The 27,945-nt window shown below is 37.9% G+C and overlaps 1 protein-coding gene across 26 annotated transcripts in view; it reads left to right on the top strand.

Moving 5' to 3' along the window:
• The window catches only part of LOC100747372 (disks large 1 tumor suppressor protein), a 537,264-nt gene that overhangs the window by 322,880 nt on the left and 186,439 nt on the right, over positions 1-27,945 (top strand). For 21 of the 26 annotated variants that reach the window (XM_012387744.3, XM_033321742.1, XM_012387743.3 and 18 more), the window contains one exon: positions 2,702-2,875. In XM_012387744.3, coding sequence (XP_012243167.1) covers positions 2,702-2,875 — 174 coding nt within the window. The other 5 variants (XM_024368890.2, XM_012387756.3, XM_024368888.2 and 2 more) reach the window with 4 other exon arrangements.

The following is a 27,945-nucleotide window of genomic DNA, read 5'->3' as shown; positions in this document are numbered from 1 at the left end:
ATAAATTTAAACGAAAGTGAAATTAGAAAATACAACACTATAGAAATGATAAAAAAGATAGAGGAATTATAGGAGAAAAGGATCTCACGATCGCAACAAACTTGTATCTGAAAGCTAGTGAAAACTAAACGCGAATAACGGTGAACGGATCAAACGCGGCGATACAATGATCGATTGGGTGTCTATCGTGCGTCATTCACGACGTCGTTTCAGCGACTATGTTTACGGTGTTCCTATTAAGGTACGCAAACGAAGGACAAAGAGAACCTGTCACTCTGGTGAACGTTTTAATCGTAATGTTGTTACGCATGCCTCAAAACGATCCAGCAATTTTTACGGATGCTGCTGGAATCAAGTAAGTCTCGATAAAAATTAGATTTGTATCCCCTGCCCCCTCCTCGTTAGCGTTTATGAATTTATAATTTACGCGAATTAACAATCGATCCATGCGATCGATTCATAACTATTGAAACGTGACCACGACTCGTGATAGAGAATAATTCATTGAAACGGAAGAGGTCAACGCAGGAGGTCCTCCATGTTTTTAAACGTAATTGTATCACTCGCGCGTTTCAATGTTTAATGGTTTAATATGCTTCGAAGTTTCACGACGAGCTTTCAGCTGAATTTGTTCGGAAAGCAGGAAGCCGCTGTTTATTTATACGAGTCCATTCCCGTGTTCCCGTACGCGGGCAAGTATAGAGTTCATTTATCATCACGGTAGCATTTAAACGCTGAAAAATTGACCGCTCGGTGGATTGAGTCGGAAACGGCATCGATCTATTTTATTCGTCCTATTTTTGATCCGAGAATTAATACAGTTGCCTCGTCAGAGAAAAATTCGTGGTCCGTGGTTAGCGGAAATGACACATCGTTGCATGTAATATATGGACACCACGTTGTACAGTAATTTTAAATTAGAGCATTAAATGGATCGTTAAGGGATGGATTGCTGCAGTCAAATCCATAGAAATTGAACAAAGGAAAAAGTAAACTTCATGCACAGTCATGGTGTTTTTAGATCTTCCAATTAGTTTCTCAGATTTAATAATTATGTATTAATTCGTCTATTATGATTATTTTTTTAATATTCAAAAGATAAAGTGAAATTATGTACCAAACAGTGGTGGAATCGGAGCGTAAACATAGTAAAGCATATAGTCAATGGTGGGTGATTTTCTACGTTAAGCGTCATTCCTCGGGCCGCGAAAGGGGCAGACACCATTCTGCATTTTTTCACGGGACTTCGTATCCATTTCCTAAACCTCCGTTGTTTTACGAGTACCAAGTATCGGAAATTGACCCAAGGTGATCTAACTACCTTCTGGCCGCGTGCTTGTAACGAACGGAATGTCCATCCTGTGGCCAGTCAGTGGTTACTAATGGCCACTTTCTTCAAAATCGTTAGCGAGTAAGTACGTGATCGTAGACGTTTCTCGGGGTGCTCTTCCCTTTCACGGATTCTAAGAGAAATTCTAACAACGAGAAAAACGCCTATCGTTTCTCTGAATTACGGGGTTTTCCCAAAATAAAAGAATAACGCAGAACATTGAAATAAAATTCTAGTAATGAAAAATTAGTGCCAAAATATAAAAGGATACTACCAGTAAGGAAACAGTACTACGACATAAAAAGAGATCATGCAACGAGAGAAATAGTGAAAACGAAAAAGGAAATTCTTATGATAAGAAGAAGTAATGCAAGAAAAAGAAAGAAGAAACATGAATTAGAGGGATAAAACTAACTATGTGGAGATATAAAAAAAAAATGAGATGAAATGCCAGCAATACCAGCACCCTTAAAAAAGAACAAATGCAACAAAAATAAAGTTTTCACGAGTTACATTCCCGGAATATATCAGTTTCAATTGGGGCGAACTTGCTGTTACAATTCCATCCGCATGTTAAGATATCACACAATCTCGTCAAATTATTCAATCTTAGTTTTGTGAATTAATTCGGCATGAAAATTTGAGATTTGACCATTTTGAGTCTCCAATTCAAACCTATTATTGTCATTATTAATAGTATTTCCCCTAGCGTTTCCACTATAACCCAACAAACGTACGGTTAAAATGGCTTCAGTGATATCGAATTTCATAGATGACATTCACACTAGCATTTATTCACGTGGCTGTCAAGATGTGAGCTATTTTAAACGAAAAGGTTTCAATAAACGTTCGATCATTGATACCGTGGTTGGCCACTCGACAGGCCATCGTATCCGGAAGCCCCGCGCAGTCACGATAATGAAACAAAATCCCGGATTCCGGAGGATTAGCACAGTAGAAGCATCACCGATATCGAAACCCGATGCAAGCAACCTCGTCAGTCGAAACCGTGCTCACCACCGACGCGCAATCCCTTCTTTCTCTTTTCTTCGATTTTTTACGATTTACTGAGTTCAAAATGATTTTTCTAAATGTTCCAAAAGTTAGGCCAAGCAACATGTGCCTGTTGAAGATAACACGACACCAACAACAATCAAACGTAGAATCGGATCGCGGGCAATCGAATATTAAACATAAATCGAGGAGGATGCGACGCAGTAAATTCATTCAAACGATTCTCGATCGCCTGCACGTCAGTATTTAGAAATGGCTAATGCGGAGAATGATGGTGTTTATTCTTAAAAATGTTACGAATGTGAGAAATTATTAATGATTGAAATCGTTAAATGTTGAAATTCTCTGGGGTTACAGAAGACCCGTTACACTGGTGGAGGAGTGGACGAGCAGCTGCCACCACCGCCTTCGCCACCCCAGCTGAAAGAGGCAGGACAACTAGACGGAGTTCCTAGACCGAATTCGGTCGATCGTATCCTACATCCTGATGGTAGCCAGCACATCCTAACTAGCCACGAGGCCCTGAACAAGGTAATATTTAATAGTTTCTCGTTGCATCGCAAATATCTGCCTATTGAATTGTAAATGTTCCGTAAAATGATGGAGGAGCAGCTTACATGTAAGCAGTTTATCAAATTAAATATTCCCGCATACGCGTCTCGACGCATGCTCAGAAAAGACCTCGAAGGTTCGCCATCTGCTAGAATTTCGTGTAAATATTCCCGAAATCGATACGAAACGTCGGTAACGAGCTACTCTATATTATGCTTACCTACATGTCACGTCTATCCTAATACCCTGTTCTTAGTCAATGGCTTACCGACCATTCTCAATCGATAAAATCCTTTAATTACTACAAATTACAGAAATCTATCGAACGCTAAATATTTCAGATTATAGAAAATATTCTCACTTAACGTTTAACTTTATACGATCTCCAATTTTTTTATATCTATTCAAACGTAAAAGATCGTTCCAAAGGTAATCTATTTTCCACCCTCAAATTAATGTTATCACCCCACGAAAGATAGCGCGTACAGACTTATCAGTTTCCACGAATATTCGTCCGATGGTGCCCTCGTCATATAACTGGCAACGTAGTAATCTACGTTATCGTACGGATATTCGGAGATACACGTGCACGAACCAGTCCGACCGTGGCTTCGTGGCTCGTCGACTCTGGGCTAGATGTGATCGGTTCTCCGGAAGTTCGATCAAGTGCTGAAGTGTGTCGCGAGTGCGTCTCCGCGGGGGTGTGAATGACGACGACTTGGCCGGAAAGAGAATGTCTCCGGCGTTAATGAGACGCGAGGGACACCTTTGAATCGGCGTGACAAATTGAAACACATTATTGATCTTCTCTTCCGACACGACCGACTTGCCGTGAATAGCGGGAACGTAATGGTCTTTTTCGTCACGAGTGATCAATGACAGAACGAGTGTCTCCTCGCGGATAAATGCTTTTTATTTATCGTTGGATGACACGAATTGCATGTATCGATCCGTCTCGGTGACGTTTATAGTATTTCCTCTTTGCGTTCTTTTTTATATCTTTCACATCTCTTTTAATATGCAAAATATTTTTACGTGATTGTTTGAAGTGAATTGTATAGGACCGTATAATAGAATACTTATAAAGATAATGTTTTAGTTAGATCGGAGTTAAGTTCATTGGTGTGTATGAATCTATAATTAAGATAGAGAAGATCAGAAAATGATTCATGAATAGGATCACTCTGATCGTTGAAACGAATCGCGATAAGTCCACGCGGTTATCGTATCGTAGAGAAATATTCGCATGATTTGCTTTGATAAATCGAATTATCGATTTGCGTTAAATGATAGCGAAAGCGAACGCAGATTATTTCGACGTATAAAATTTCCCTTGAGCTCATAGCGATGTTAATTTTAGAAATGATATAGAATATGTGAACTCGTTCATTTCTGATTATTTTATAAATCAAATTATTAAACAATCATATCATTATTTTCGTATAAATATATTCGTTTTAAATTGCTCTCAATAAGAATTTGCGTAAGCGGGATGATATCTCAATTGAAATCAACCTGTTAATTCGATATTGGTTTTGAATTTGAGAATATCGCGAATGTACAAAAAGCTATAGATATATAGTTATTTACCACGCTACGTTGATTTCGAAGATTACTTATAAAACGAAGCAGATTATCATCCTCGATGCACGCTGTCTCTCATTGGTATTCCAATTCCATTCACCGAATGGAATTACCAGTGACGATATGTTTTCAACCATAAATGCAATAATTTCCCTGTCGTGACGCGAACATATCTTCCTTCTGGCCGGTTTCTCCCTTTCTTCCTCGATTTTCTCCGGTGATTTATTGTGACGTTCCGTATCTTTCCATATAGTATCGGCTTTCAGCCGTTCGAAATTACAACTACGACTGAACAGTTTTATGATCGTCGTGGAACCCAAAGAAACCCAATTAAATGAAACATCATCTCTGATTTTATTCCTCTTAACAAATCGAACAGATAGAACAAGCATGACCGATGATACAACGTATTCGACTCATGTCTTATACCAAACAATAATAGCTCTAATAACAGGATCGAAGAGCATTTCGGTTCGGGGAACACGGGCCAACTTCGTCAACCGTCTGAAATCCCCTAAGTTCGAAGATCGAAACGATGCTCCCGAGGCAGAATTAATGGAACGAACTTAGGAAGATTCAGGTGGTAGGGGTTATTCGGTCCAATTGCACAGACGCAAAGCACCTCTCTCCATTTCTCGCTGGTAATTCGGCTAGGCGTGTGCCCTTTAAGGTGACCTAGATATGGTCTAGTACTATTTTATTTCCTACAGTATCTCGTTCTATGCGATTCTTTTGTGAGTGCGCGAGAACGCTCCGAAGGACATTATTTTCACCAGTAAGATATTCCTCCGTTGAATCTCTCTCCGCGCGGCATCACTTTGTTCGATATTTTTTCTTCGTCCCTTCCCTCTGCACTTTTTACTCTCTGTACTGTTAAATGACACGAGATTCGATCGCGTTCGCATTCTGTTTCGTACTACACGGCATTCGAATGAGAATAGATCGGCGGCAAGTTATGCAAAAGTCAAGGCATAAATGAAACGAACGGGCAACGTTTAATTAACGATAAACCTTCTTCGTTATCGGCGTGCAATTAGCTGAATTGCACGCGATCACACGCGTTCGGGTAGCCTGGTTCTGTTTATAAAATATTATAATTGAACAGGTCGATTCTCGACATGCGATGCCAACTCTACTACGACGCACGGTATCGACTTGGGTCGTTTAATCGGCTGCTGATAAACCGTATCGTGTATCTGATAACAACTCAGCGTTTACTACGTCCTTTGCTTGGTTGATTTCTCCACACATGTAATACATATTGCTAATATATATATACACCGCGAAGCGACGAATGCAGCCATCCCGGTTCGATACTCGCTACTCATGCATAATTCGGAAGCTCACTGCAAAATGCACACTGCTCTCGTATGAAATTCCAGTTGGTCACTATGCTCGCGTATTTATTCGTTTTATGATAAATTCGATTATAACGTATCTCGATTACGTAATTTAATTCTTTCACTGTGAAAGATGTATATGTAAATGCATCATAAATATTAAGTAATTATTTGCTAAAAGCAGTGTTCGTATTTCTATAATACAATTATATTAATCGAAAGCGTCATTTTTATTTTCATTTATATGAGTTACATTATAATTGGTTATGCGACGTTCTCAAATTTTTATGAATATATTTTTTCAATATATTATTAATTAACTAACTATATAACTAACTAATATGCTAATATTGTAAAATGCTAATACTGTAGGCATAATTTTTTATTAAACACATGTTTCCAGTAGATATCATGTGATTTTTGTATACATTACCAGATTTTGTAAATCAAATTTTGTAAATGTATTCGTGACAATAGTATCTTATTACATTAGATAATTACTACTGGGATTTCGAAACGTTTCGTACAACGCACATAATATATTTATGCAAACATTCTATACTAAGCGTGCAAATATTTTCATGAGTCACTGTATTTCTATATTTAAAAAGACTACGAAAAAACCATTTAAAAGTTCGGAACAATTAAAAAAGCAAAAAAAGAGATCGCCTAAAAAATAAATCACAAAACCACATCATACCCCTTTGCAATGCTCGCTGTATCCATAGTTTCTAAAAACTGGCACAGTCGAGCACAAAATGCCTCTAAAAATTCAAAGCGTACCGCGTCCACTCCACGGAGCGTTGCGCGTGTTTCGCTGTTCATGTAAAATGCCGCATTCCACCGGGCATTATGCACTTCCTACACGTTTAAGTTCTCTTTTATTCCGCTTATTACACGCGCTGAGCACACGCGTCATGCTCGGTCTCTGTCACTGACGATATGACACCTATACGTAGCCAGGCCCCGTGTATAAATTGCGCGTTCGTACATGTAACCGTGGCTTAATGCGTGCCGGAGGATAATGTACGTAGACGCGAGATGCGATCATAGAACGTGGCTCGCTCGTTAATGCATCTGATGCGTATCGGTCCTTTATATCCACTATTTCCAGTGAATTGTTTCTACGAAATGCGTGGAAGAAATCACGGAAACCCCGACACATTTTCTTCTAATCGTCGATGACGCTGCAGCTTTTAGGGGTATTCGACGACAAAACCATGCGATTGTTAGTGTGAGAGATTTTAAAATGTTGCTTTCATCATTTCTTTCTTCCTTTTTTATTACTTACAGTGTGAGCGTGGGATTATTCTCTTTTCAGTGGAAAGATATTTTCTTGTAAATATTAGAATATGAAGAACAGTTAGTGTCGAGTTACAAATAAATAATATAAATAAATTATATAAAAATTGTAGATATATACTAGGTGTTCATCATATCATATGCAGAACTACCGATTTGCAATGTGTATGCATATGCTGACATATAAATGATTAAACAAATAGGTATATATAATATTCATCTAATATCAATCTGACTTTGATACTTGTATATACATGTATAGGTACCAATTGCGAAGACAAAGAACTTTTTGATACCTCTAATGTTAACTTAATTAAAATTAATGTTTAATGTAAAATTGAACGAAAAAAAATTTATCGAAATAATCATGCTAAGAATCGTTGTTATTTCTAGTGGAAGGTTTTGCATATATAATATTCTATTATTAAAGAGCGTGCCTCGATTCAATCGTAGGATATGGCACTCGATGCATATCATTTTATTGCAGAACTCTGGCAGAGTACCGGGATTTAATTGACAAGCATGGCTCGCAACGTTTTAGCTTATAATCTAATCACTATTCGCTCGGTTCACGAATTACCCTCGGCAATGGCCGCGTGTTGGCTTCATAGATAAAGTCTACAACGCAGACACGACTGTGTACAAGCCGTGAGTACCTTTTAAAGCTTCGGTTTCGCCTATATACGTTGTAGATCAACCCCAGATTTGATGGGTCTCCGAAGTCGTGTTTTATCCCTCTGCGTGAACAACTGGTTGACGCGCAAATGTGTTTGAATTAGTTTCATGAAATATGCAAAATGATTTAAACAGACACATTAGAAACAAAACGATATGATGAGAAGAAATAGTTTTCAATTTAATACAATTTTTGTAGTAATATAATGATAGATGGTGTATTATAAAATATTAAAATAGAAGAATAACAATAAACAGCAAGATATTAAAGACTGATGTAAGATATATGTTCGATTTGAAAATCAATTATCCTACCACGATTATTAACGAGAACGATTGAGACAAAGAAATAATTGTAATCTAAAAACCAGTTTAACGAAGAAAACATGTTTACATTAAGATTTTCATCATTCCCCTGTTTATCAAAAATTGTTACTTAGAAAAACAAAACGTAAGGAAAAATTTTAAACAACGATATATAAATAGAACGAACGAACACGTCGAGTTCTATATATTTATATATACAATATAGTGTTTCCATCAAACAAATTTTAATTTACTAAATGTATATGTACGCTTGGTGGAAACACTCCTAAAAACGTTTAACGTTATTTTAGCCGCAGCAAGAAAGGTCGAAGCTATTCTCCACTCTCGTGGTGCATAAGAATCAATCGAGACTTCGTGACGCTCTGCAATCAGCTGGTTCGAGACACGCGTATTCGTGCGCGAAGAACCAGGAAACCAAGTCCCGGTGTACCAGTTCGATATCATGATACGAATGCGTCCGAACCCGTGTTCGTCTTATTATTTTGTATTTAACGAGTGACTTTCTGGTAAGGAGCTATCGTGAACGTTTCTTATGAGTCCCTTTCTTGCAACGAACGTTGCCCCTTCCCTCGTAAAATCACGCAAGAAACTTTTAATCCCCGTCAAAAATCGCCTCTTTCGTGTGACTTCTATAATTCTCGACATATACTCGACATTACCGTGCTTCAACCATAATACCATAACCGTATCAACGATAAATATTCGTAAAATCTTTGTTTCGTACATCGTTTCGTCATTTTAACTGACGTTCACGTAAGCTAGTTTTAGGAAGGTAGCAATTTATATCGTTCATGTTAATTTTTTGCGAATTTCTGTATTAAAAGCCGTCTCGTTTGGCTTATGTACGAGAAAATAAAAATAGTTGGCTATGTGGAATTGCATTTCATGCAAGAAATTGCATGGGCAATGTAGATTAGTATAATTTCGTATTCATATATACAATAGTTTTTGTTACGCCACGAGGCTTACCACAGGCTGTATTTTCTAACCGTCGCTCGCGGTCCTACAGCGTCGCAGGCAGACCGTCTTATCTGCCCGCCGGATCATATACAATGTATCGACGACGAAATAGTTGTCGCCAAGCAGCGAGCTCTAGAAGTCGATTTTTAACCGTTACGTTTTCACACAAGAAGAGGCATACGTGATCATAGGCGCGAGCGGTGGCGTGACCCGAGCATAGTGGGGGTCGTCTTCCAAATGAGACAAAGGAATAATCGAAGGGCGATGAGTTTCTTCTGACGAGTCTAACGTGATACTTCGACAAATCTGACGAGCAAACGAATTTATCTAGAGATATCGCAAAGTCGAGTCAAATTTCTGTAACATATTCATCATATTATTGTAAAATATATTATCCTATGTTAACCTGTTAATACAGTGTTACATTCATTAAACCACCTCTGTTATCTTAACCGAAACAGGGGAACGACTATTTCGCGGCGTCGATTAACATAATCGTAGCGAGAATTTACGCCTCTCGCTGACGCGTTTTCCTAGCGACCGCGTCTCTCCGCGAACGGTCGTAACAGTTTTTATGAAATATTAAGTCCTCAGTGGGATTTCATTTCAACTGTACACGAATATATGGTATATATTTTCGTAGGAATGTTATATTATTAGTTTGTAGGTAGCAGTATGATTAATACAATATCGTTTGCACTCACACGAAATCGAATATGAAACCCCGTTTCACGTATTCGTTACTCACTACTTCTACGACACAACAATCTTCACACGACAACGATAAATTCAACTCTAACTCTCTCAACTCTCGTTTACAATGTTTTCCATGCTCACTTTTTCCTTAACATACTTTGGAAACGCTCATAACACTCTTTGACAACGTTAACATATCTTGACAATGCAAATAAACAATTACCTCTCACGCTACGTCCTTTCCTGATGTCACACTATTCCAAATATACAGGGTGGTTGGTAACTGGTGGTACAAGCGGAAAGGGGGTGATTCTACGCGAAAAAAGAAGTCGAAAATATAGAATAAAAATTTTTTTTAATTTTTCTATCGAGACAACGATCTACAGTGAGATACGTTATAACAAGACGTGATAAAGTGCACGCGTACCGAGCGAAAATTCAAAGTCGATTTTCTCGAAAACAAAGCTTCAAACGAAAAATTTTTATTCTATATTTTCGACTTCTTTTTTCGCGTAGAATCACCCCCTTTCCGCTTGTACCACCAGTTACCAACCACCCTGTATATTTGGAATAGTGTGACATCAGGAAAGGACGTAGCGTGAGAGGTAATTGTTTATTTGCATTGTCAAGATATAAAGAATTGAAAGAAGGATAAGTATGAGAGAGAAAGCAGGTTGTGACTTTTATTGATATAACTGTTTTACTATACTAGCAATAAGAGGATCCGCTTGTACCACCAGTTACCAACCACCCTGTATATATGTCGGGTTCACATTATGATTAGGGCTAGGGGCGTGAAACGAATCTTCATTTGGATTACACATTGTTGTTATGCAATAGAGAAGATATTTACTAGCGCAAATGCGATTATTACAGAATTTGCCAAGTAAACATGGTAACTAGATACTCGAGATGCTAATGACAATGATCTTAAGTTCAATAACGAATCCGCGGTCAACGGGATAACCAAATGCGTTTTCTTCCAAATTCCAAGTTGTACTCCACTTGCTTGTCTACGGTACGAGTATTATTGAACTAACTTTTTGTTAAAACGTGGAATATCCACCGAGCGTAAAGATGTTATGTATCGCGCTAATGCGACCTCACGAGAGAATGACTTCCCGTCACGATGATGCTGCAGAGAACTATGATGGGGTGTGTCTAAGAACGCGAGATCATCGGATTTGTCGAGAAAAGTCTTCGTTCGGAAAGTGAGGGGAATGGACGTTCCTGTTAATTGGTTAACTTCTATGTTGGTGGTTGAAGAAGGATGCTAACCGCCCTTAAGAGAAAGTTGCTAGCGGGAAGTGTCGCTCGTGAGAAAAGCAGGTTTCCCGTATCTTTCCGTAGTAGGTGGTAGATTTAGGGACTGTTAGAGGCTGATCATGTACTGTGAAGATGCATTGACATCTGGTAATCATCTTGCCCGAAGAATAGGGTCTGTGTGTGGCGAGTCACGAGACAGAAATTGTTGGAATGTTTACTGTCGCTTGCCGCTACAACTATTTCTTTTAAGGGGAGCTATAGAATTACTCTATACCTCTGTTAGATAAAAACGTTCATCCCGTGATCGCGGCTACGTTCGGCGACTTGTCGCCTCGAGCCTAAGCTCACTATCATAAATCTCGGACAATTATAATCGAGTTAACTTATAGAGACTGAAATATTGGGAGTTTTTCGAAAAATTCCAAAGGGAAGACCCCGGTGTCCTTTCATCTCCGACGTATATATATATACATATTTAATTGTCATTTTTTATATAAATAATATTTGTCATTACTAATTTCTTTCGCTTTCATAATACATACGAAATATAACGGTAATAGTAGTGAAACGTAACAGTTACGCTCGTGAAAGTAATTAAACTTTTAATTTAACTAAACAATTATCGTAGTAAAATGCTTAATTTTCCAGAATACAATGCGCTCGTTATCATTAAACAGTCGTAAAATAAAATAATACTGACAATCAACGGCAACAGACGAACAGTCGTTACTCGATGCTCGCTTCTTGACTGTCTGACATTAGTCGTCTGTAACTACTGCGCGTACAGTCAACGTTATTCTTTGTTCAGGGACACAAGACTCCGGGCGTATCTAATCTGTCTCTGGTAGATGTTTATACGAGAATTAAAGTTTGCTTTTAAAAAACTTCTCGTCGATTATTCTTTCAGGACAGAAGTTTTTATTGCAGCTCACGGAGAAAACGAACCGAGTTTCGAACGGCAACGTCCGTAAACTTTTATCGCTCTCTTATTGTATGGATATCTTTGAAACGAACTGCCGTCTAGAGTATACCTTTTCCGTTCATTTCCTTGAAAGGTCCTCACCGAGTCGGCCAAGCCTATTTCATCCGAACTTTTCCTTTTCATTCATTTTGAAAGGTAAGGCTTCTTACCGCGAGCAAGGAATTCCTCGCTCGTTACACTCTTGTCCCTCGGTGCATTAACATAATGCACACCGGCGAAATGTTAAAACGTCGCGGTGGTTCGTTTGAGTCCTTTTATCCAACTGGAGACGTTGTTGCCAAGCGCGAAACTTTTTTTTCGTTCGTCGACGGCGCGTTTGTATTTATACTCCGTGGAGAATCGAAACTGGATTGTTTTATGAGAAGCATTAAAAGAGGGTTGAAAGAACGTAAAACTCCGTATACTTGGAACGATCGTTTGATTCTCTATTTATATTTGGGAAGAGCAAACAACGAACATTTGCGGGTGTCATAAATTAGGCTATTGCGACGTGACTCAGGAAAATCGACCGTAGAGTTGCCGACGCTGATGAATATCCAGAAAATATAACGCAAGTCATACTAGAATTTTTACATTATTAATGCTTTAATAACGTGAAAAGAAATTGGCTTCTCTTTATTGCAATCAATATTTAACACTTCTCTTTCCGTATGAAACGTAAAAACAATTCGCTTGAGTCTTGTATATGATAGAACATAAACTGGAGTGCAGGTGTTCGACGAAATATCGCGAAACGAATGAGATTTCCAGGTCCTCCATCGCTTGATAGAAGATAAAAAGGCTCGGTATTCGATCGAAGGGAAGTCTAAGAGAATCCGAGAGTATCGGTGGCAGAACATGAATGCGATTGAATCGCAAATGGTGCCTCGAGCTCGACTTGAGCTCGCCCCGAGCAACCAATACTTTGGAATAAGCTGACTGAAGGAGAGAGAAGGCTAGCGTAACGTAGATAATGCTTCTCCTACTTTATTTCAAGAGAATTCTATTGTTGCTCGAAGAAATATCAAATAGAAACGACGCTTTCTGACTAGAAGCTGCTAAATATCGCGCGATACAATGATCGTATTGTTCGTGACCCGTCGTTGCATAGGTGCTTTTAATTAAACCTCGCGCTTCTCTTTTTTTATTTACAGCTTTCGAAAGTACTGCAGACGCTGCATCCAGTGGGTCCCGGTTATCGATTCGAACACGCGCCAGATACAATTTTTCTTTTGGTACGCGACAACGAATCGACGATCATCGATGCGGAGCATTCTCGATTGAAAACCACCTCGTATTGTTTCGCATTATTGATCAGATTCAGGCGTATTCGACTGCTTAACGAAAGACATTCTCGTCGATCGTTTATTTCGTAGTCTTCCGATATCCGGGGCTGTTATTGGACAGACAACGAATCACGAGCTCTTTGGTGCTCGAATGATCGCTTAATAATAATCTCAAGTAAGTTCCTCGAAATTATTCCCGATGAATCACATTACACGAATGATCGACTATCTGGGGATAATCAATGTTATCCAATAAGCCCGAGAAACTGAGTTTGGTACGATGAACCATTACACGAATGAGATAATACTGACATACGTCCTTTATCCGAAACGAGTCGAGTAGCGTTCAAAGCGCGTATCGTATTGTAAAAGAAAGGGTCACTTATGACGTCATTCGCAGTCAGGCAAAAGGCCTTGAACGACCAATTCGTTTTGGACGTAGAATGGAAAAATGAAAACATCTTACTTCACCTGCGATATTATTTTTTAATATATTCAAATTTAAGTATACCATATATCAATCCTAAAACTACCCTATAAGATGTAGGTATCTAAATATCTTACATGGATGATTATTAGACTGCAGATCTTTATGCAAGTTCATTGGTTGGCACACAAACAACAAACACAAAAAACCATCTCAACTTGAATGAAAGAATGTGTCGTTTTCTAAATGTAATAATATGTACTTTACTTTGGATGTTTTATATAACTTTGTGTTTCTGCGCAGTAAATGTATCAAACTTAAATATTAAAAGTATACGAAACATAAAAATATAAAATGTATCCCGCACTTTAATAATTATACTTAAAATGCTACGATGAAATGTATGATCATATTCCTATCTGGCTAAAATTCTAGCGTTAAACTTATCATACGGTACAAGTTAATGAACTCTCCAACTCGACAAAGTTCTTCTAAAAAAAATTCTATCTTCCAAAATCCCTACAAAAAGGGAAGACTCTCTCACATGAACGTACATCTACTGGGATGTTCTAATAATCTCTACCATCTTACCTGAATACGCTGGCAATTCCAACATTATCATTGGAGAAATCGAGAAGGAATCTCAAAGAAAGCCTGATTCTAGAGCAGCATCGGTAGATAGGTTAGTCGACGCGTCAGATCACGCGACGGCAGGGTGAATGCAATTTTCACGAGGTGGCGGTACGGTTCAACCCGTTATGGTATGACCGGCTACATGGACGCAGTCGAGCACAAATCGAAAAGGGAGGAAAGAGCGCGCGATGAAGCAGGGAGAAAGGCGGACGGAGGGTGAAAAAGAGAGGGTGGATGGAAGTAAGATAGAAAGAGTGAGTGAGAAGTGAGAGGGCAGGAGAAGGTGGAGCGCGTACACGGAAACACACGTACGTACACGAGGAGCGGCGGCGCGCTCAGTAGTGTGCCAAGTGCGCCCAGTGACGTAGGTCAGTGCTCGCGACTACGCCGCTCCCGCGAGTTGCTGATTAAACTTCGGTTTTCCGGCCTCTGGTTGCGGTTGCGTCGCGATGTTTCCCATTCACGGTTCGCGCGTCATGTACTGTGCGTCCTCGTCGTCTTGCGTCTTAACCTGGTCGTGCCGGTCACCTTGACACGCGCGGACAACGCGGACGAAGGTTAGGTCTGTCGGGATTGCATCTGCAAACCACTATCCCTCGCTCGTCGAGCTCGGTTACCACGTCGGTGAGCGTGTCACGGTGTCGAGAGGTGAACATACGCGTGAACACGAATGCTCGGTCTAGTGCAGCAGAGGAATTTGAAGCTGGTAACCGATTTGGTGGTCGTGGTAGCGTAGTTTGTGTTGTTTCTAACGTTGGGAAACATGATTTTCGAAGAGTCGAGATCGAAATTGGAGTGAAAAGGGCTGTCAATGAGGTAAATCGAGGGCTTGAGGATTTAAACTTTCGGTAGTGTATGGGTTTGTTTGATGGACACGATAGTTTCACGTCGGTATTTGTTGCGATTTTGGTGCATTATCGTCGCAGTAGGTGCTAAAGAGGTTAGGGCTTGATGTAGTCGAATGCAACAGTCGATACATGGGCTTTGTACTTGTGAACGTGACGCATCTCTCGTGTTCGAAAGCTGGCTGTAACTGTGCCAAGTACAAGCAATGACGCAGGTCGTTGCTCGTGGAAGGGCCATTGTGTGAGTTTCTTTATCACCGTCGATTGCAAGCCGTATGACGTTTTTCTATGCAAATTATTTAGCGGTGGGTTTGTTGAAATATCGGGAAAGTTAACGTCGAATGGCTGTTTTGAAAAATACGAGAACAAGCCACTTGTAGTTATAAAGCCTCGCCGTATACGAGACGAGAGTCATGTAAACAGAGAAATACAACATATTCGATTTGAAAAATATAATACGGTCGGATACACGAGTGCTGGAGTGGCGCAGCGAAATGAATCGAGCACAGCTAGTGACACAGGTCAGTGTTCGGAACGACCGCGGCCGTGTGTCTCTCAGCTTGCTCTCTCTTTTTTTTTAAATTTCAAACTTTCACGTATATCTCGAAACATTTTTAACGATTCCATAGCACCTGACTTTATTAAAATTATTTCGACGTAGATATTTTAAAAAATAATAAAAAAATTTTTGAATAAAATAATTTTTGTTTAATTACACAAGTAACTGTAATCAAACTTTTGTTCCGCTTTATGAAAAAAAGAACGTAAACCAAGCATTCTGCTACAAGAAGTGAACGTTCGGTTAAAACTTCGTAGTGTAATTTATCGATATTATCGTAAATTTCAAGTTTCATTATGATGTAATCGTTGTCTACTACCGTTCTTATTGTTACACCATATGCCGCCATGATCGGATTAATTGCTCTCACATCGTCCTTGATGTTTTAATAGTACGCAAAAGTTCTCCAAACGTTTATCGACGAGTCAAACCCACGTCAGCGTGCAACTTTCCGTGGTTGCAGCTGTTAGACGGAAATTCAAGTACAACATGACGCTGTTCTAACAATGCCACTTCTCCGTACACGCGGCGCGGTTTATGTTTCCAGCTCGTCTTTCCTCGAGGATCGAGGTTGCGACCCTGATACACATTTACGTTTCGCGACAATGTTTATTAAAACGAGACCGAACAATTTCCTACATGCATCGCGTTAGTATGTTTGAGTATAAATTATCTTTAATAAAATATTAGCAAACTCTTCTTCGGATAAAATTTCATGCATTCTTTAAAGAATGCATTCTTTATTCGTAATACTTCGTAATATTTAGAGCACAAACATTCGTAAAATTTCCTTCAAATTTGTCAAATTCCTTTTTTTATAATACAATATTTATCTTTAGTTAATAGTTTAATATGATATATTAATAATAATCTTTAATTAAACAGATTAATTAAGGCGAATGAAAGCTTTGTCAGTTAGAGATAAGGAACATTCATATTCAAGAATTGATGAAAAATTATTTAACGTAATGATTTTTCGAATTAAAAGATAGAATAATTTTGAATAGAATTGTATTCCAACATTCGTACCTGTAGCGTGGAAACAATCAATTCCGTGACTAGGTTACGGTAGTAACGTTGTATTAACATTGTTGATTTTTCTTCGAAACGTGCTGATATGCAAACAGCTTACCTCATCGAATACGTTTCTCGCGGTCAACACGGCGCACATTATGTGCATCGCGTGCGTTACAATTTTTATGTTCGCTCAAGAACCAGTTATCTTGACGTTTGCCATCTAATGCCGACTTCTATTTGGTACAAGTCGAAGGAAACATTCGATTGCATAATTCATCCATTCTATCGATTCTCCACGCGAAATATGAAGAGAAAAGGTCATTTTCTTAACCGATGCTTTCGGCTTGTTACTTAAATGACACAAAGCTTCTTTCAGTTAGTGTTCGTTTAACTGAATTCCGATCGATTGTGTCTACTAACATATTTAGACGTGCACTTTTATTATTCAAACAAGAAATCATAATCATAAAAAGATCAATAAACTTCTATTCTACTCGTATGAACTTTAGTTATATGTAATTTACATAAATGAAGTTTTACTGCGGATGTTTATGCATTTATGGGGAATTCAACATCATAATACCATTATTAAGGTAACTATGTTATTTATGCGTCCTGCTAATTTTCTGCCATGGAAAGACCAAGTTTATTCGATAGTTAGTTTGAACCTGTTTGAAGCAGATTCTATTAGTAAAATTATGTTTTTTAATCATTCAAACTCTTCTGCTACTTACTTTCTTAATTGAAGTATAATTATTAATAGATATGAGGTAGTAACAGTGCATTGTAATATTCCACTTTTAATTAACATGCAAAAATATATGAAATATTTCAATTTAGGCTTCACTCTTCTAATTACGTTCATAAAAATTTGAATTATCATATAGTAATCTATGACTCCACAGTCTAACAATGAATGATTTATCATTTTTGATAGTAACAATTTTTTCCTGAAAAGTTAATAATTCTCACGAGATGCCATTTTATCGATAACCATAGTCGTTTTTTGCTCTCTTACGTGGATAAATCGGATTTCCGGCCAAGAGAGCTGATTTTGCGTAGAAATTATGCTGATCGCGTTCTAATATTATGACGACAGCTTCGAATTCGGCCGGGCCAGCGAAGCTTGTCGTTCCTGCAGATATCGATCGCGTTCCACGGCTTGTCAAGCTAAGCCGCGAGTCTGAGATTTCTAGGTAGACGTGCGAATTTATCGACTACCCGGAATATGCGCGATCCTGACATTTATCTCGTCGAGTGATAATCGTGCCCTTAGCCGCCACGTTCGAATGATCATAAATCTATTTCAGCGATCAACCAGGGATCATAAATAATCGAAAATCGGACTGAGAATAAACCGCCTATTCAATGTCTAAATCGAAGAAAATTTATTTTTGATCAGCTTTTATCTCTTTGATAAGAAATCTGGAGCAGTGGGACGCGTCTCTAATTTTAGTCGCCACATCTTTTTGTTTCCTACACGTCGGTGGAAGTGAATCAATAAAATTTACCAGGAAATTTCGTTTATCGTTCAATTAAGCGCTGATCTCATTAATGCCCCTTGACTGGCAAACGAGTTCTTTTATGCCCGACCGTCGTTCCGAAGAATTCGTTTAGGACAATAGTCGAAGAATTTCGTAAATTCACGCAAAGCGTTTGAAGCATTCGAGCAATTAGAACGATACCTTATACAGATCGCATACATGCGAATTACATTAACAACGAAAAACAGTGGTAACAATAGAATGGCATAAACGTCGATGCAAAGTACAGGTCACAGTTGGTCAGGAAATTATCGGTGTAATTTTGTTAAATCTTATATGGAGACTGGTGCAGCAGAAAAAGAAATAAAACGGAAGGAGAACGGTAACGAGAACAAAGATTACTGGAAATATCGAGAAAGTCGAAGAAGGAAATAGAGAAAGTGAGTTCGGTCTGCTCAGTTTTTCCTTTTATCGTCTACATTCTATTTTAAATCTGATACTATATCGTATAGTACATGCTATTTACTTGAGCGCGTTTCAAACTTATTTCAATAAAAGTAAAAATTCTTTCAAGCAGAAATTTCGAGGGTAGAATATTATTTGAATCTTCAACGATTCAAATTGTTTATGGAAAATTAAATACTTTATCGATATTAAATATCACATCTCTTCGAGGCGGAAGAATAATTCTTCGGAATGATTGAATTTCTTATTCATTAACCAAAAACAATTAACCCAATTGTGTCGGTCCGATGCCACTTATTGCTCCGCTTGTTAATTGACAACGTTCACCAATTAACGCGACGTTAATTCTATGAAACGCATGCGCCCTGATGCGTGTAAGCACGGATTGATGCGCGATTTACGATGCGCCGGATTCGATCGTCGCCACCGATGCAGCCAGCTAGAATCACGATAATGAATGATAACAGGTTCAATTCAAGCAGCCTTTCAGTTTTAATAGGCCGGCTCTCTAAGCTGTTCATTCGCGCAGTCTTTTAGCCAGTGTTCGATGCCAGCGGTAACGAACGTACGCACACTGCGGTATTAAGGTGACATAGTAATTAATGTAGCAGCACGAAATGACAGGATGCGTTTACTTCCTCTTCCTGTTGAATACCGTAGAAATCTTTGGTCGGTCGTGTGTACTCTTCAGTCATTTAATCTCAATATATGGATATTAAAATGCCTGCAGTAATTTTAGTAAGTTTTTCTTTTTTTTTTTTTTATTTGTGATTTCGTAAAGTTTGGTACAGTGGTGGTTTGGTACTCCAGAAAGATTGTGCAGAAGTTTCGGTACAAGTCTTACGTTTGAAAACAAGAAAGAAAGTGCTATTATATTTTAGTGCTAGTACATATATTTTAATGATAATCAATGTATACATTATTATAATATGGTCTTCCTTCTTTTTTAATGAGTTCGACAATGTATGGAATCATTTATGTGATTATTAAACCTCATTGTTAAATCGTTGTTAAATCTCATAGAAGACACTTCCAACATCTACTGTGAATATTGGTTATATAAACTTTGTTTTTTTGATACATAGAATCTATCTTCAAATTCTTACTCAGCCTTTCTTGAACTTCCTGTATATGTTGAATTAGTTAATACTTTCGCGGTCACTCGCGTAATTTTACGTTCACTGTTCTTTGTAGCATTCTACTATATCATACAGATCTTATAGAAAATCCTTATGCTGCATTTAAATAATATAATATAATCAAAACTGAATACACAGCAGTCGCGAAAGTGTTAAAAGAAACATTTTATTAGAACCCAAAAACTCCAAACCTGAAAATTATTTTCCATACTATTCTATAATAATAATCGCTTGCTCGTTTCAATCAAAACTTCGTGAGCAGAGACGGGTATTGATCTTGATTTTAATAACTATACGTCACACCAGCACGTCGAACATGAACCTTAACAAGAACGTCATCTGGCAGTCTCGAGTCGTTGTTAAGGAACAATTCATAGTTCTTCGGGCACTTTAGATGCTGCGCTTGGCAAAAAGTTCTCTATTTCCTCTATGTGCCTGCAACGACTAAAACCGTTCCAAATTTTTTACCGAGCAATCTCAAAGTTCGAGTGCTGCGGGCAACGGTAGCGTTAAATCGAGATTGTTTCTTTGCCTCGAAGTCTTGCGGCGGTTATCTATCTTATGGATCGCTAGCGTAATTAAAATTCTCAGAGATTTTGGTATCCGCCACTGAGAACAAAGTTTCGAAAGTTCTATATTGTATGTAACACCGACGGCACATTAATTTGATACGTGAACAGCTGGGATGTGTCAGTTAAACGTAGAAAATACTTCCTACGAAATGTTATAATCTTGATATTCGTGTTTCTGCAGCATATCGTGGCTTCAAAGAAAACATTTACAACTTTAAATTATATTCTAGACACGACTTGACCTATTCGGGTGAAGTAATCAGTACTTTTGCGGTTAATTCGACTGACAAATTCAGTGGAATACTGTTAAAATTCATAAGACTGAACTACGACTCAGTTATGCCAAGAACTTATTGAATCAAGCTTATCCAATTATCTGTCGTTAGTATTAAACTGTTCCCTTGTTCGCATAAACTTCACTTAGTTTACTCTATATTATGTGTTTAACGAGATTACACGTTTAATAAACTTTCGAGATTACATATTCTTATTCTGTTTCTTCAATATAATTAATTTCATTATAACTATTCCAATAATTAAATCAATATAATTACGAACGTTACTTTTGTTATCACTAGACTGTAGATATTTATGCGAATGAAGACATGGAAGCTAAACGGAGGCACTTTTCAACTGTTAAACATTTTAACGTATAAATATTTTAAGTACTTTATATATGTATTACATATACTGGTATATATTAGTATCTATTTTTAGTATTAATATGTATCATTATACACATTCTGTATTTTTAGACTTTTAAATTTCTCAAAATAAATACATAAACATCATATACATATATTTACGTAATACAAATATTATGTGTTATACTTTTGTAATAGTTTCTCAAAAAAGAAAAAAAAAGAAGAAGCTTCATTCGCGTCACAATTATTTACAAATTTACAATGCTAATTGCAACTCAATACATCCGTACTTACTCGTTATTCAGAATTTTCCGCACGTTGATATTCATTTTGTCGGAAGAAAAACGAGAGTGGAACGATGACAGGAATTGCAGTAATGGCGCTCATTTACTTTACATCTAGTGCCGGATACCGTGCCAATTTCCGCAAACGAGCGCATTATGGCTGTTTCTTACGTGGTAAGCAATTAAAATAACCGTGTTGAATGGTTCGCAGCGAGCGTCGTTCTTTGGCAGGGTTTCGTAAACGGCCGTCGATTATTTTCCACTTCGTGGACTGTAAACAGAAAGGAGCGGTTTTCCGAGTGTAATCAACACTTCGAGTCGCCGTAGACCAATTCGTTTCCACTGTCTCACAAACGGGCCGACATATTTCTCTCCCTCGTGCTTTTGGCCGAAGATTGAAGTCAGCTTTCGAGCCCTTTGATCTCCTGCTCTTCTTGGCTGCCGCAATGCGAACGTTTGACGTAACAACTCGATGACGACGACATCTCACATTTGTTTCAGTTCGAGACTCTTTGATTTCGGGTTTCTTGACAGGACTCGCACTTCGTTTCATCTCGCAATTCGGCTTAACTCAACCTCTTTTAGATGTTTGATTGATTTAGGAGACGCTTCTCCCGCTGTTTTCTACCAAAGAGGATATCTGTTATTAATTACTCTACGTACTCTTTTAAGATTATTCAAAGTATCGTGTAATATATAATTTGCATCTAATAATATCTAATTTGATGGAACGCAAAATTCGAAGTTATAATATGTTGAAAATTTCATTTCAACTACAGTTCTTGTTTCATGATACTTGGATTATAATTTATTATAAATACATAACTCGACGTTGTAAGACAAAGAGGTAATCTTATCAAAATTTCCCACTATAAAAACTACCATAATTAAAATACGTTTCTTATAACAGTCCTTGCAACATTTTTACGTTATTGTAATAATTACTGTTTTTACTAAATTCTCCATGACAATCCTCCGTTATAAGATCGTTCTGACTATTTCGAATTAATTACCAATCATCGTCGAGCATCCCAACTTATTCATCGGTCTAACCTGTTGATCGTTAAAACGATCCTTTCGCTACGGAATATTTCATCTCGACATAAAGAAACAAAATATCGAACGAACGATGAAGAAGGAAAGAGAAGAAACGCAGATCGACCGTAATTCTCAACTATCCCCCATGAACGACCAGCCAATTGACCCCCTTGTCCGTAAGTTAGCGCCGCTTATACCTTCGTCGCTAATTAAGAACGGCACATCGACTAGCGGCACTCGTCGGTGGAGCTTAATGGAAATTAGTCCTGCCTCGCGATTTCCAACGTCGCGCATCGGTCCTCGTAGTCTCATTAGTTCGTTCGAGCGTGCCGCAGGTCTCGATCGTTCCTCTGCAGTCGCGAATAATTCGATTGCATCTCGTATACGTCTACTTGAACGCCTTCTGAAGCGTGTTCTCGACACGGCCCTATTGTATCCGCGAGCCGGCTAATTACACCGATGTCCGGCGCGCCCACTTCCTTCCGGGCGATCGACGCTCATCGAAGTTACTCCACGAAGATTGACTTTACTGATGCCGTAAGAGAAATTTGGTATACTACCGCAGTGATTTAACTGGTGATGAGATATTCGAGTGTTTTGTGGCCTTTGGATCTTAAACGACTAAATTCTGGAGGGAAAAACAATCGAGATGCATGCCGTTTGGATTTTACTCGGAATTTGTCAATATTGTAAAATTATTATATTATAAGATATTGTAAGATATTGTAAGATATATCGAAGGTATAAGATGCGGTATATTCGAATAGTTCATGAGTTTTTGGTTATATATTAAACGATCGAATTTTAAAGGGAAAAGAAATCGATGTAGGTGTTGTTTAGATTTTATTTCGAATTTCTCTATGGTACGATCTAGTTGGCAATGACATATTCCAGTGTTTTATAAGTTTTTTGATCCTCGAATAGTAAACAATTAAATTTTGGGGGAAATTAAAATGGGTGTTGTTTGGATTTTATTCATAGTTATGAATGTATACGATCGTTGGAAATTCTGTTTCACTTGCGATTTAACCCATTGGAAACTGATAACGTATGATGTAGGTCATAGGGTGCGTATCCAATCCAATTAATGACGCGTCATATTCTACTTCTTCAATATAATTAATTTCATTATAATTATTCCAATAATTAAATCAATATAATTACAAACGTTATTTCTACGTTATCACTAGACTGTGGATGAAGAAATTCGAGTTACCGTTATCAGTCAGTACTAGAAAAGCAATCATGGAAACAGGATCGCGTAAAATGTAATTGTGGAAGGCATTGTGTACGATTTAAAAAAGCTATTAGTGTTAAGCTAGAGAAATCCGATTACGGCAAACTGATCGTATTTCTAAAAATTTGCATTACGATAAGAGGCGTGATAAGCGACGACAGAGTTGACATTTTCTTGATATTAGGGCTTGAAATTCTTCGTTGCATTTTTCTTAGAATAGGTAGTTTTGAACATAACTATTTGTAGAACTGCAGTGAAAAGAGTAGATAGCGTCGTGAATAGTGTCTTTGAGTAATTAATAAGAGAATGAATCTCGTTAATTCAACTATCTTAAATTAAAGCTCATACTTGCTTCTTTGTTGGAGGCAAATTCGCAGTTTCGCCTAAGCAAATAGACAATCCCTCTTTTTGGCAAATATTAAATTATTCTGGTTTGATGCTTTTTAAAGAGTATTGACTTTGCGCTGTGTTCCGACGGTAAGAGAGGGAGCTTCCAGTGAATTTGCACCCTTACCGCTCACGGTAAATGCTGTTGCTTCAATGTATCATAGTCTCGGTCGATTCGCGAATTTCTGCGTTACCGACTCCCGCGAATGATGCGTTCGTGGTCGAAGAGATGTCGTCTGTTTGATCGTTCATCGTCTTAGAAATTTCAATCCTCAAAAGCAATCCCTAAAAGAATTTAAAATTTGTATAATTTCCATCTCTGTAGTATTCAATAATCAACATTCATTTACAAGATTTGGTAACAAACATACAGTATGTTTGATAAATTTGTAGTAGATAAATACTTTCTAGAGTAGTTTCTGTGTTTTAATTTCATAAGCTTCGGTTTAGTAATAGGTACACTATCATTTTGTAGAGCTTGGTACGTTAATTTATTAACTATCCAAATTTAGATCGCGAATGAAGGACGCACGAAAGTAATTAATTTACGCACCCTCGTCGTAAACACGCCATTGTGGAATGGCCTAGTAAAAGACCCTGTACGAGCGGACTATAAAGTATCGCAACGACTTTGATAAGCACCAGACAATAAAAGGAAGCACTGCCTATGAATTTGCAATAAGCTTTGTATCGCACGTAAACAAATTTCATATCGACTCTCGTTCTTTTCTTATAATAGCGAAAAAAATTACTCAAGTCGATCGAAGAGGTGTATATTAATGTATAGACACGATTTGCGAAGGATTTTCCTCACTCCTCTATTGCTAGTTTAGATAATGGTGTAAAGAACGTGTCACGAACAGTCGGTGAATGAGTGGTGAATAGACTGACATAAAGCGAAACGTGTGAAGGGTGAAAAATAAAAGAAGATCGTGGAATAATCGTGAAATCAAAATATTGAATATTCGTCGAATATGCCCCCGACGACACCGCCAGCCATGTGCTCGCTCTGTCCGCGCTCAAAGAAGGCTCAACACCCGAAGAAGCTCGTACGATTTGACTCCATCGTCGACACGTTCTCCATCTCCGATTCGAATGCGATCACCAACCAGAGGGTAAGAGGATTAATTTGTAGTACATTCCATGGAAAATAATACTCTGCGATTTTTTTATCACCAAACTTTCTCTTTTCATTTTTGGCTACTTATTTATTTATTCGTTTTAATTTGTTCCATGATAATGGTATTTATAAAAACTCCTTGTGTTAAGTATTATATAGTTATTCAGTTAACGAGTAGAAATGAGATTTGACTAATTTGTAATCATTTAGACGCGAGATCAAAGAATCGGTAAAACGTGTGCTTGAACAAGCACGTGTACGCGAATTTAGCGAATCCGGGTCACGATAAGCGTAGTTAATGTAGCGTCGATTTGCAGTCGCGAAGTCCTTTAACATTTACACGCCATTACGTGATCAGCTTTTAAACATTAACGTATCTCTCTTCATGTGCATTATTTATTTTATTCCCTTCAAGCAAAAACCATTAGACAATAATTACCGATTCTCATTCTATTATAGAAATATTATATTATTCATACACAAATATCATAGAGATTATCTTTCAAATTTTATAAATATATCGATTTATTCATTCTCCATTGCTAATACATATAGGATACCCTACTGCATGATTGTAATACGATAACACAATCTAATGAAAAATTGTAACTAAAGCATCGAAAAAATGTCTAACGCTAAGAACGAATATATAACTGATACAAACAAAAGCTTCCAATCTTTAGCTTCGAATGCACTCTTCAAAGATTCAAGACTTCGGACCAATTTTCTTCGTGTAAATTTAAAGAAAGCGAGCCATCCTGTCCCGTTCGACGAGTTCTAAGGTCTCTCTTTTGGCCCGATTGAAACTCGTGTTTTACCGGGCGCTGGTAAATCATCTGGCTGCGTGAAAAATTTAGCGTGTGCCGCGGGGGACGTTCGCCATGCACAAAGCGCCGTGAAACGTAGCTCCGGGTCTTATCGTAATGCCTTCGAGGCCAGTGGCGCGCGGTAAAAAAAAAGTTTGCTGCCATAGCTGCTATCTTTACGACTTTTCGATCGACGACGGTGACGCGAATGCGGGACACGTTATAAAAGCTTCCAGAATAAATGGCGTCTTGCGGACTCGGGCGTTCGCTTAGCGGCTTCAGACATCTTTTTCTGCTAAAACGATTAACGAGGAAAAGAAATATTTTTTCGAATATTGGAAATGTCTATTGAAAAGTGTTCGATTCGATAATTATCCTCATTCATTATATTAATAATTGTAAGAAAAAGGGAATTCTCTGCTGTTCATTGAATTTTGCACTACAGAATCGAAGTAGATTTTTATTTCTATTTTTTTAAAACAATATGTTTGATAAGTAATGACGCAGAAAAATATAGAAGCTCGTGTTCTATTTATTGATTTCGAATTTGATAGTACAGAGGAAGGAACGCATATATTATATGAGCCACAGTTGCGCCACTTTCATTAAAATGTCAGCGTGCAGAAGATGCGTGCTGAGATCGTGGATATTTCAGTTTATAATCAAGCCCAGGTACACATACATATTTACACGACGATAAAAAAATATTGGTACGATGTCAACTAGCAGAATTCCGTTTCTGAATTATTACGAACTATTATACAGAAAACTAGAGGGTCGTTCAACAATCTTCTATCGATATGAAGTCTTAAATTGCTCAATAACTTATGCATTCATCGAAAATCACTTATAAAAATCACTAGCGATGTAACATGGATCCTGCGAATTTTTCTTTTATTCGAACATATCCGCACAAGATAAAAACTTCGGATATGTTCGACAATCCTTTTCGAGTCGCCCTGCTGAAACCGTCTAAATCATCGAAATCGTCGAAATGGATAGAAGGTAGGCGTGGTTCCGGAACTGGTCGTCGTCAGAGAAACAGCAGGTGGCCGATAATGTCCTCCGGGAAAGCTAAACCACCGCCATTCTCTTATGATAATACGAGTCCGTGCCTGGACCGATATTCCCCAAATGTAAATCAGTCGACTTTCCCGATTCCGTACTGTCGATATCCGACCGCCTATATTTTCTCCATCTGCCTACGCTCTCTCTTCTCTTTGCGTTTATTAAAACACTCCGCCTGATCCGTACGTTTTGTCCCAGGGGTAACTTCGAGTAGGCAAGCGACATCAACGATGGTCGTTCCATTTGACTATAAGAGGGAACTTGTACTGTGGATTTTTTCGGAAACTTCTTGGAGTATTGGTTTAACGGTAGAACTACAAGAACAATTGAAATGACCAATGTGTAAATTCTCATAGAAATTTTGTAGATTTATTACTAAACCGTAGATGTGCATGTAAATTCATAGTATTATGCACATAAGTGAAGAAATGCATTTAATGCTAAGCAGGAATTTATTTCATCTATTAAATTTTATAACTAGTGTTATACATACTATGTGCATTTTGTTTATTTTCACACCTTTAGGTTTCCAATAAATGCATAGACATTCGCTGTGTATTTATTATATTTTTTGTGCACTTTTGTGGATTTACTCTTACATTAAGTATAATGTAACAAGTTCGTATAACATTCACTTTCATCACTATAATACAAATTTTCTATTTTAATCCTCTGTGGTTTTAATGTTAAATAACCCGAAAGATTCGTAAACTCGGCACTTCTCGTTCCCATTTTCGCCATGATCTGAACTGCTTACATCGGCGCCTGTAATCTACGCGACACGGACACGGCAGCAAAGCAGAATATTTTGTGGAGGATAAAACCGAAAATGGAACGTAGTTGCGTCTCTGTTTGAGCAATAAGGATATTTCGAAGAGCGGATGAAAGTTGTCGATATTAAAGTTTCTAATTTCATTAAAGTCATTC

Source organism: Bombus impatiens, unplaced genomic scaffold (assembly GCF_000188095.3).
Source record: "Bombus impatiens unplaced genomic scaffold, BIMP_2.2 scf_0487, whole genome shotgun sequence".
NCBI lineage: Eukaryota > Metazoa > Arthropoda > Insecta > Hymenoptera > Apidae > Bombus > Bombus impatiens.
Note: the sequence above shows the minus strand (reverse complement) of the source record. Positions and strands in the feature narration are given on the sequence as shown.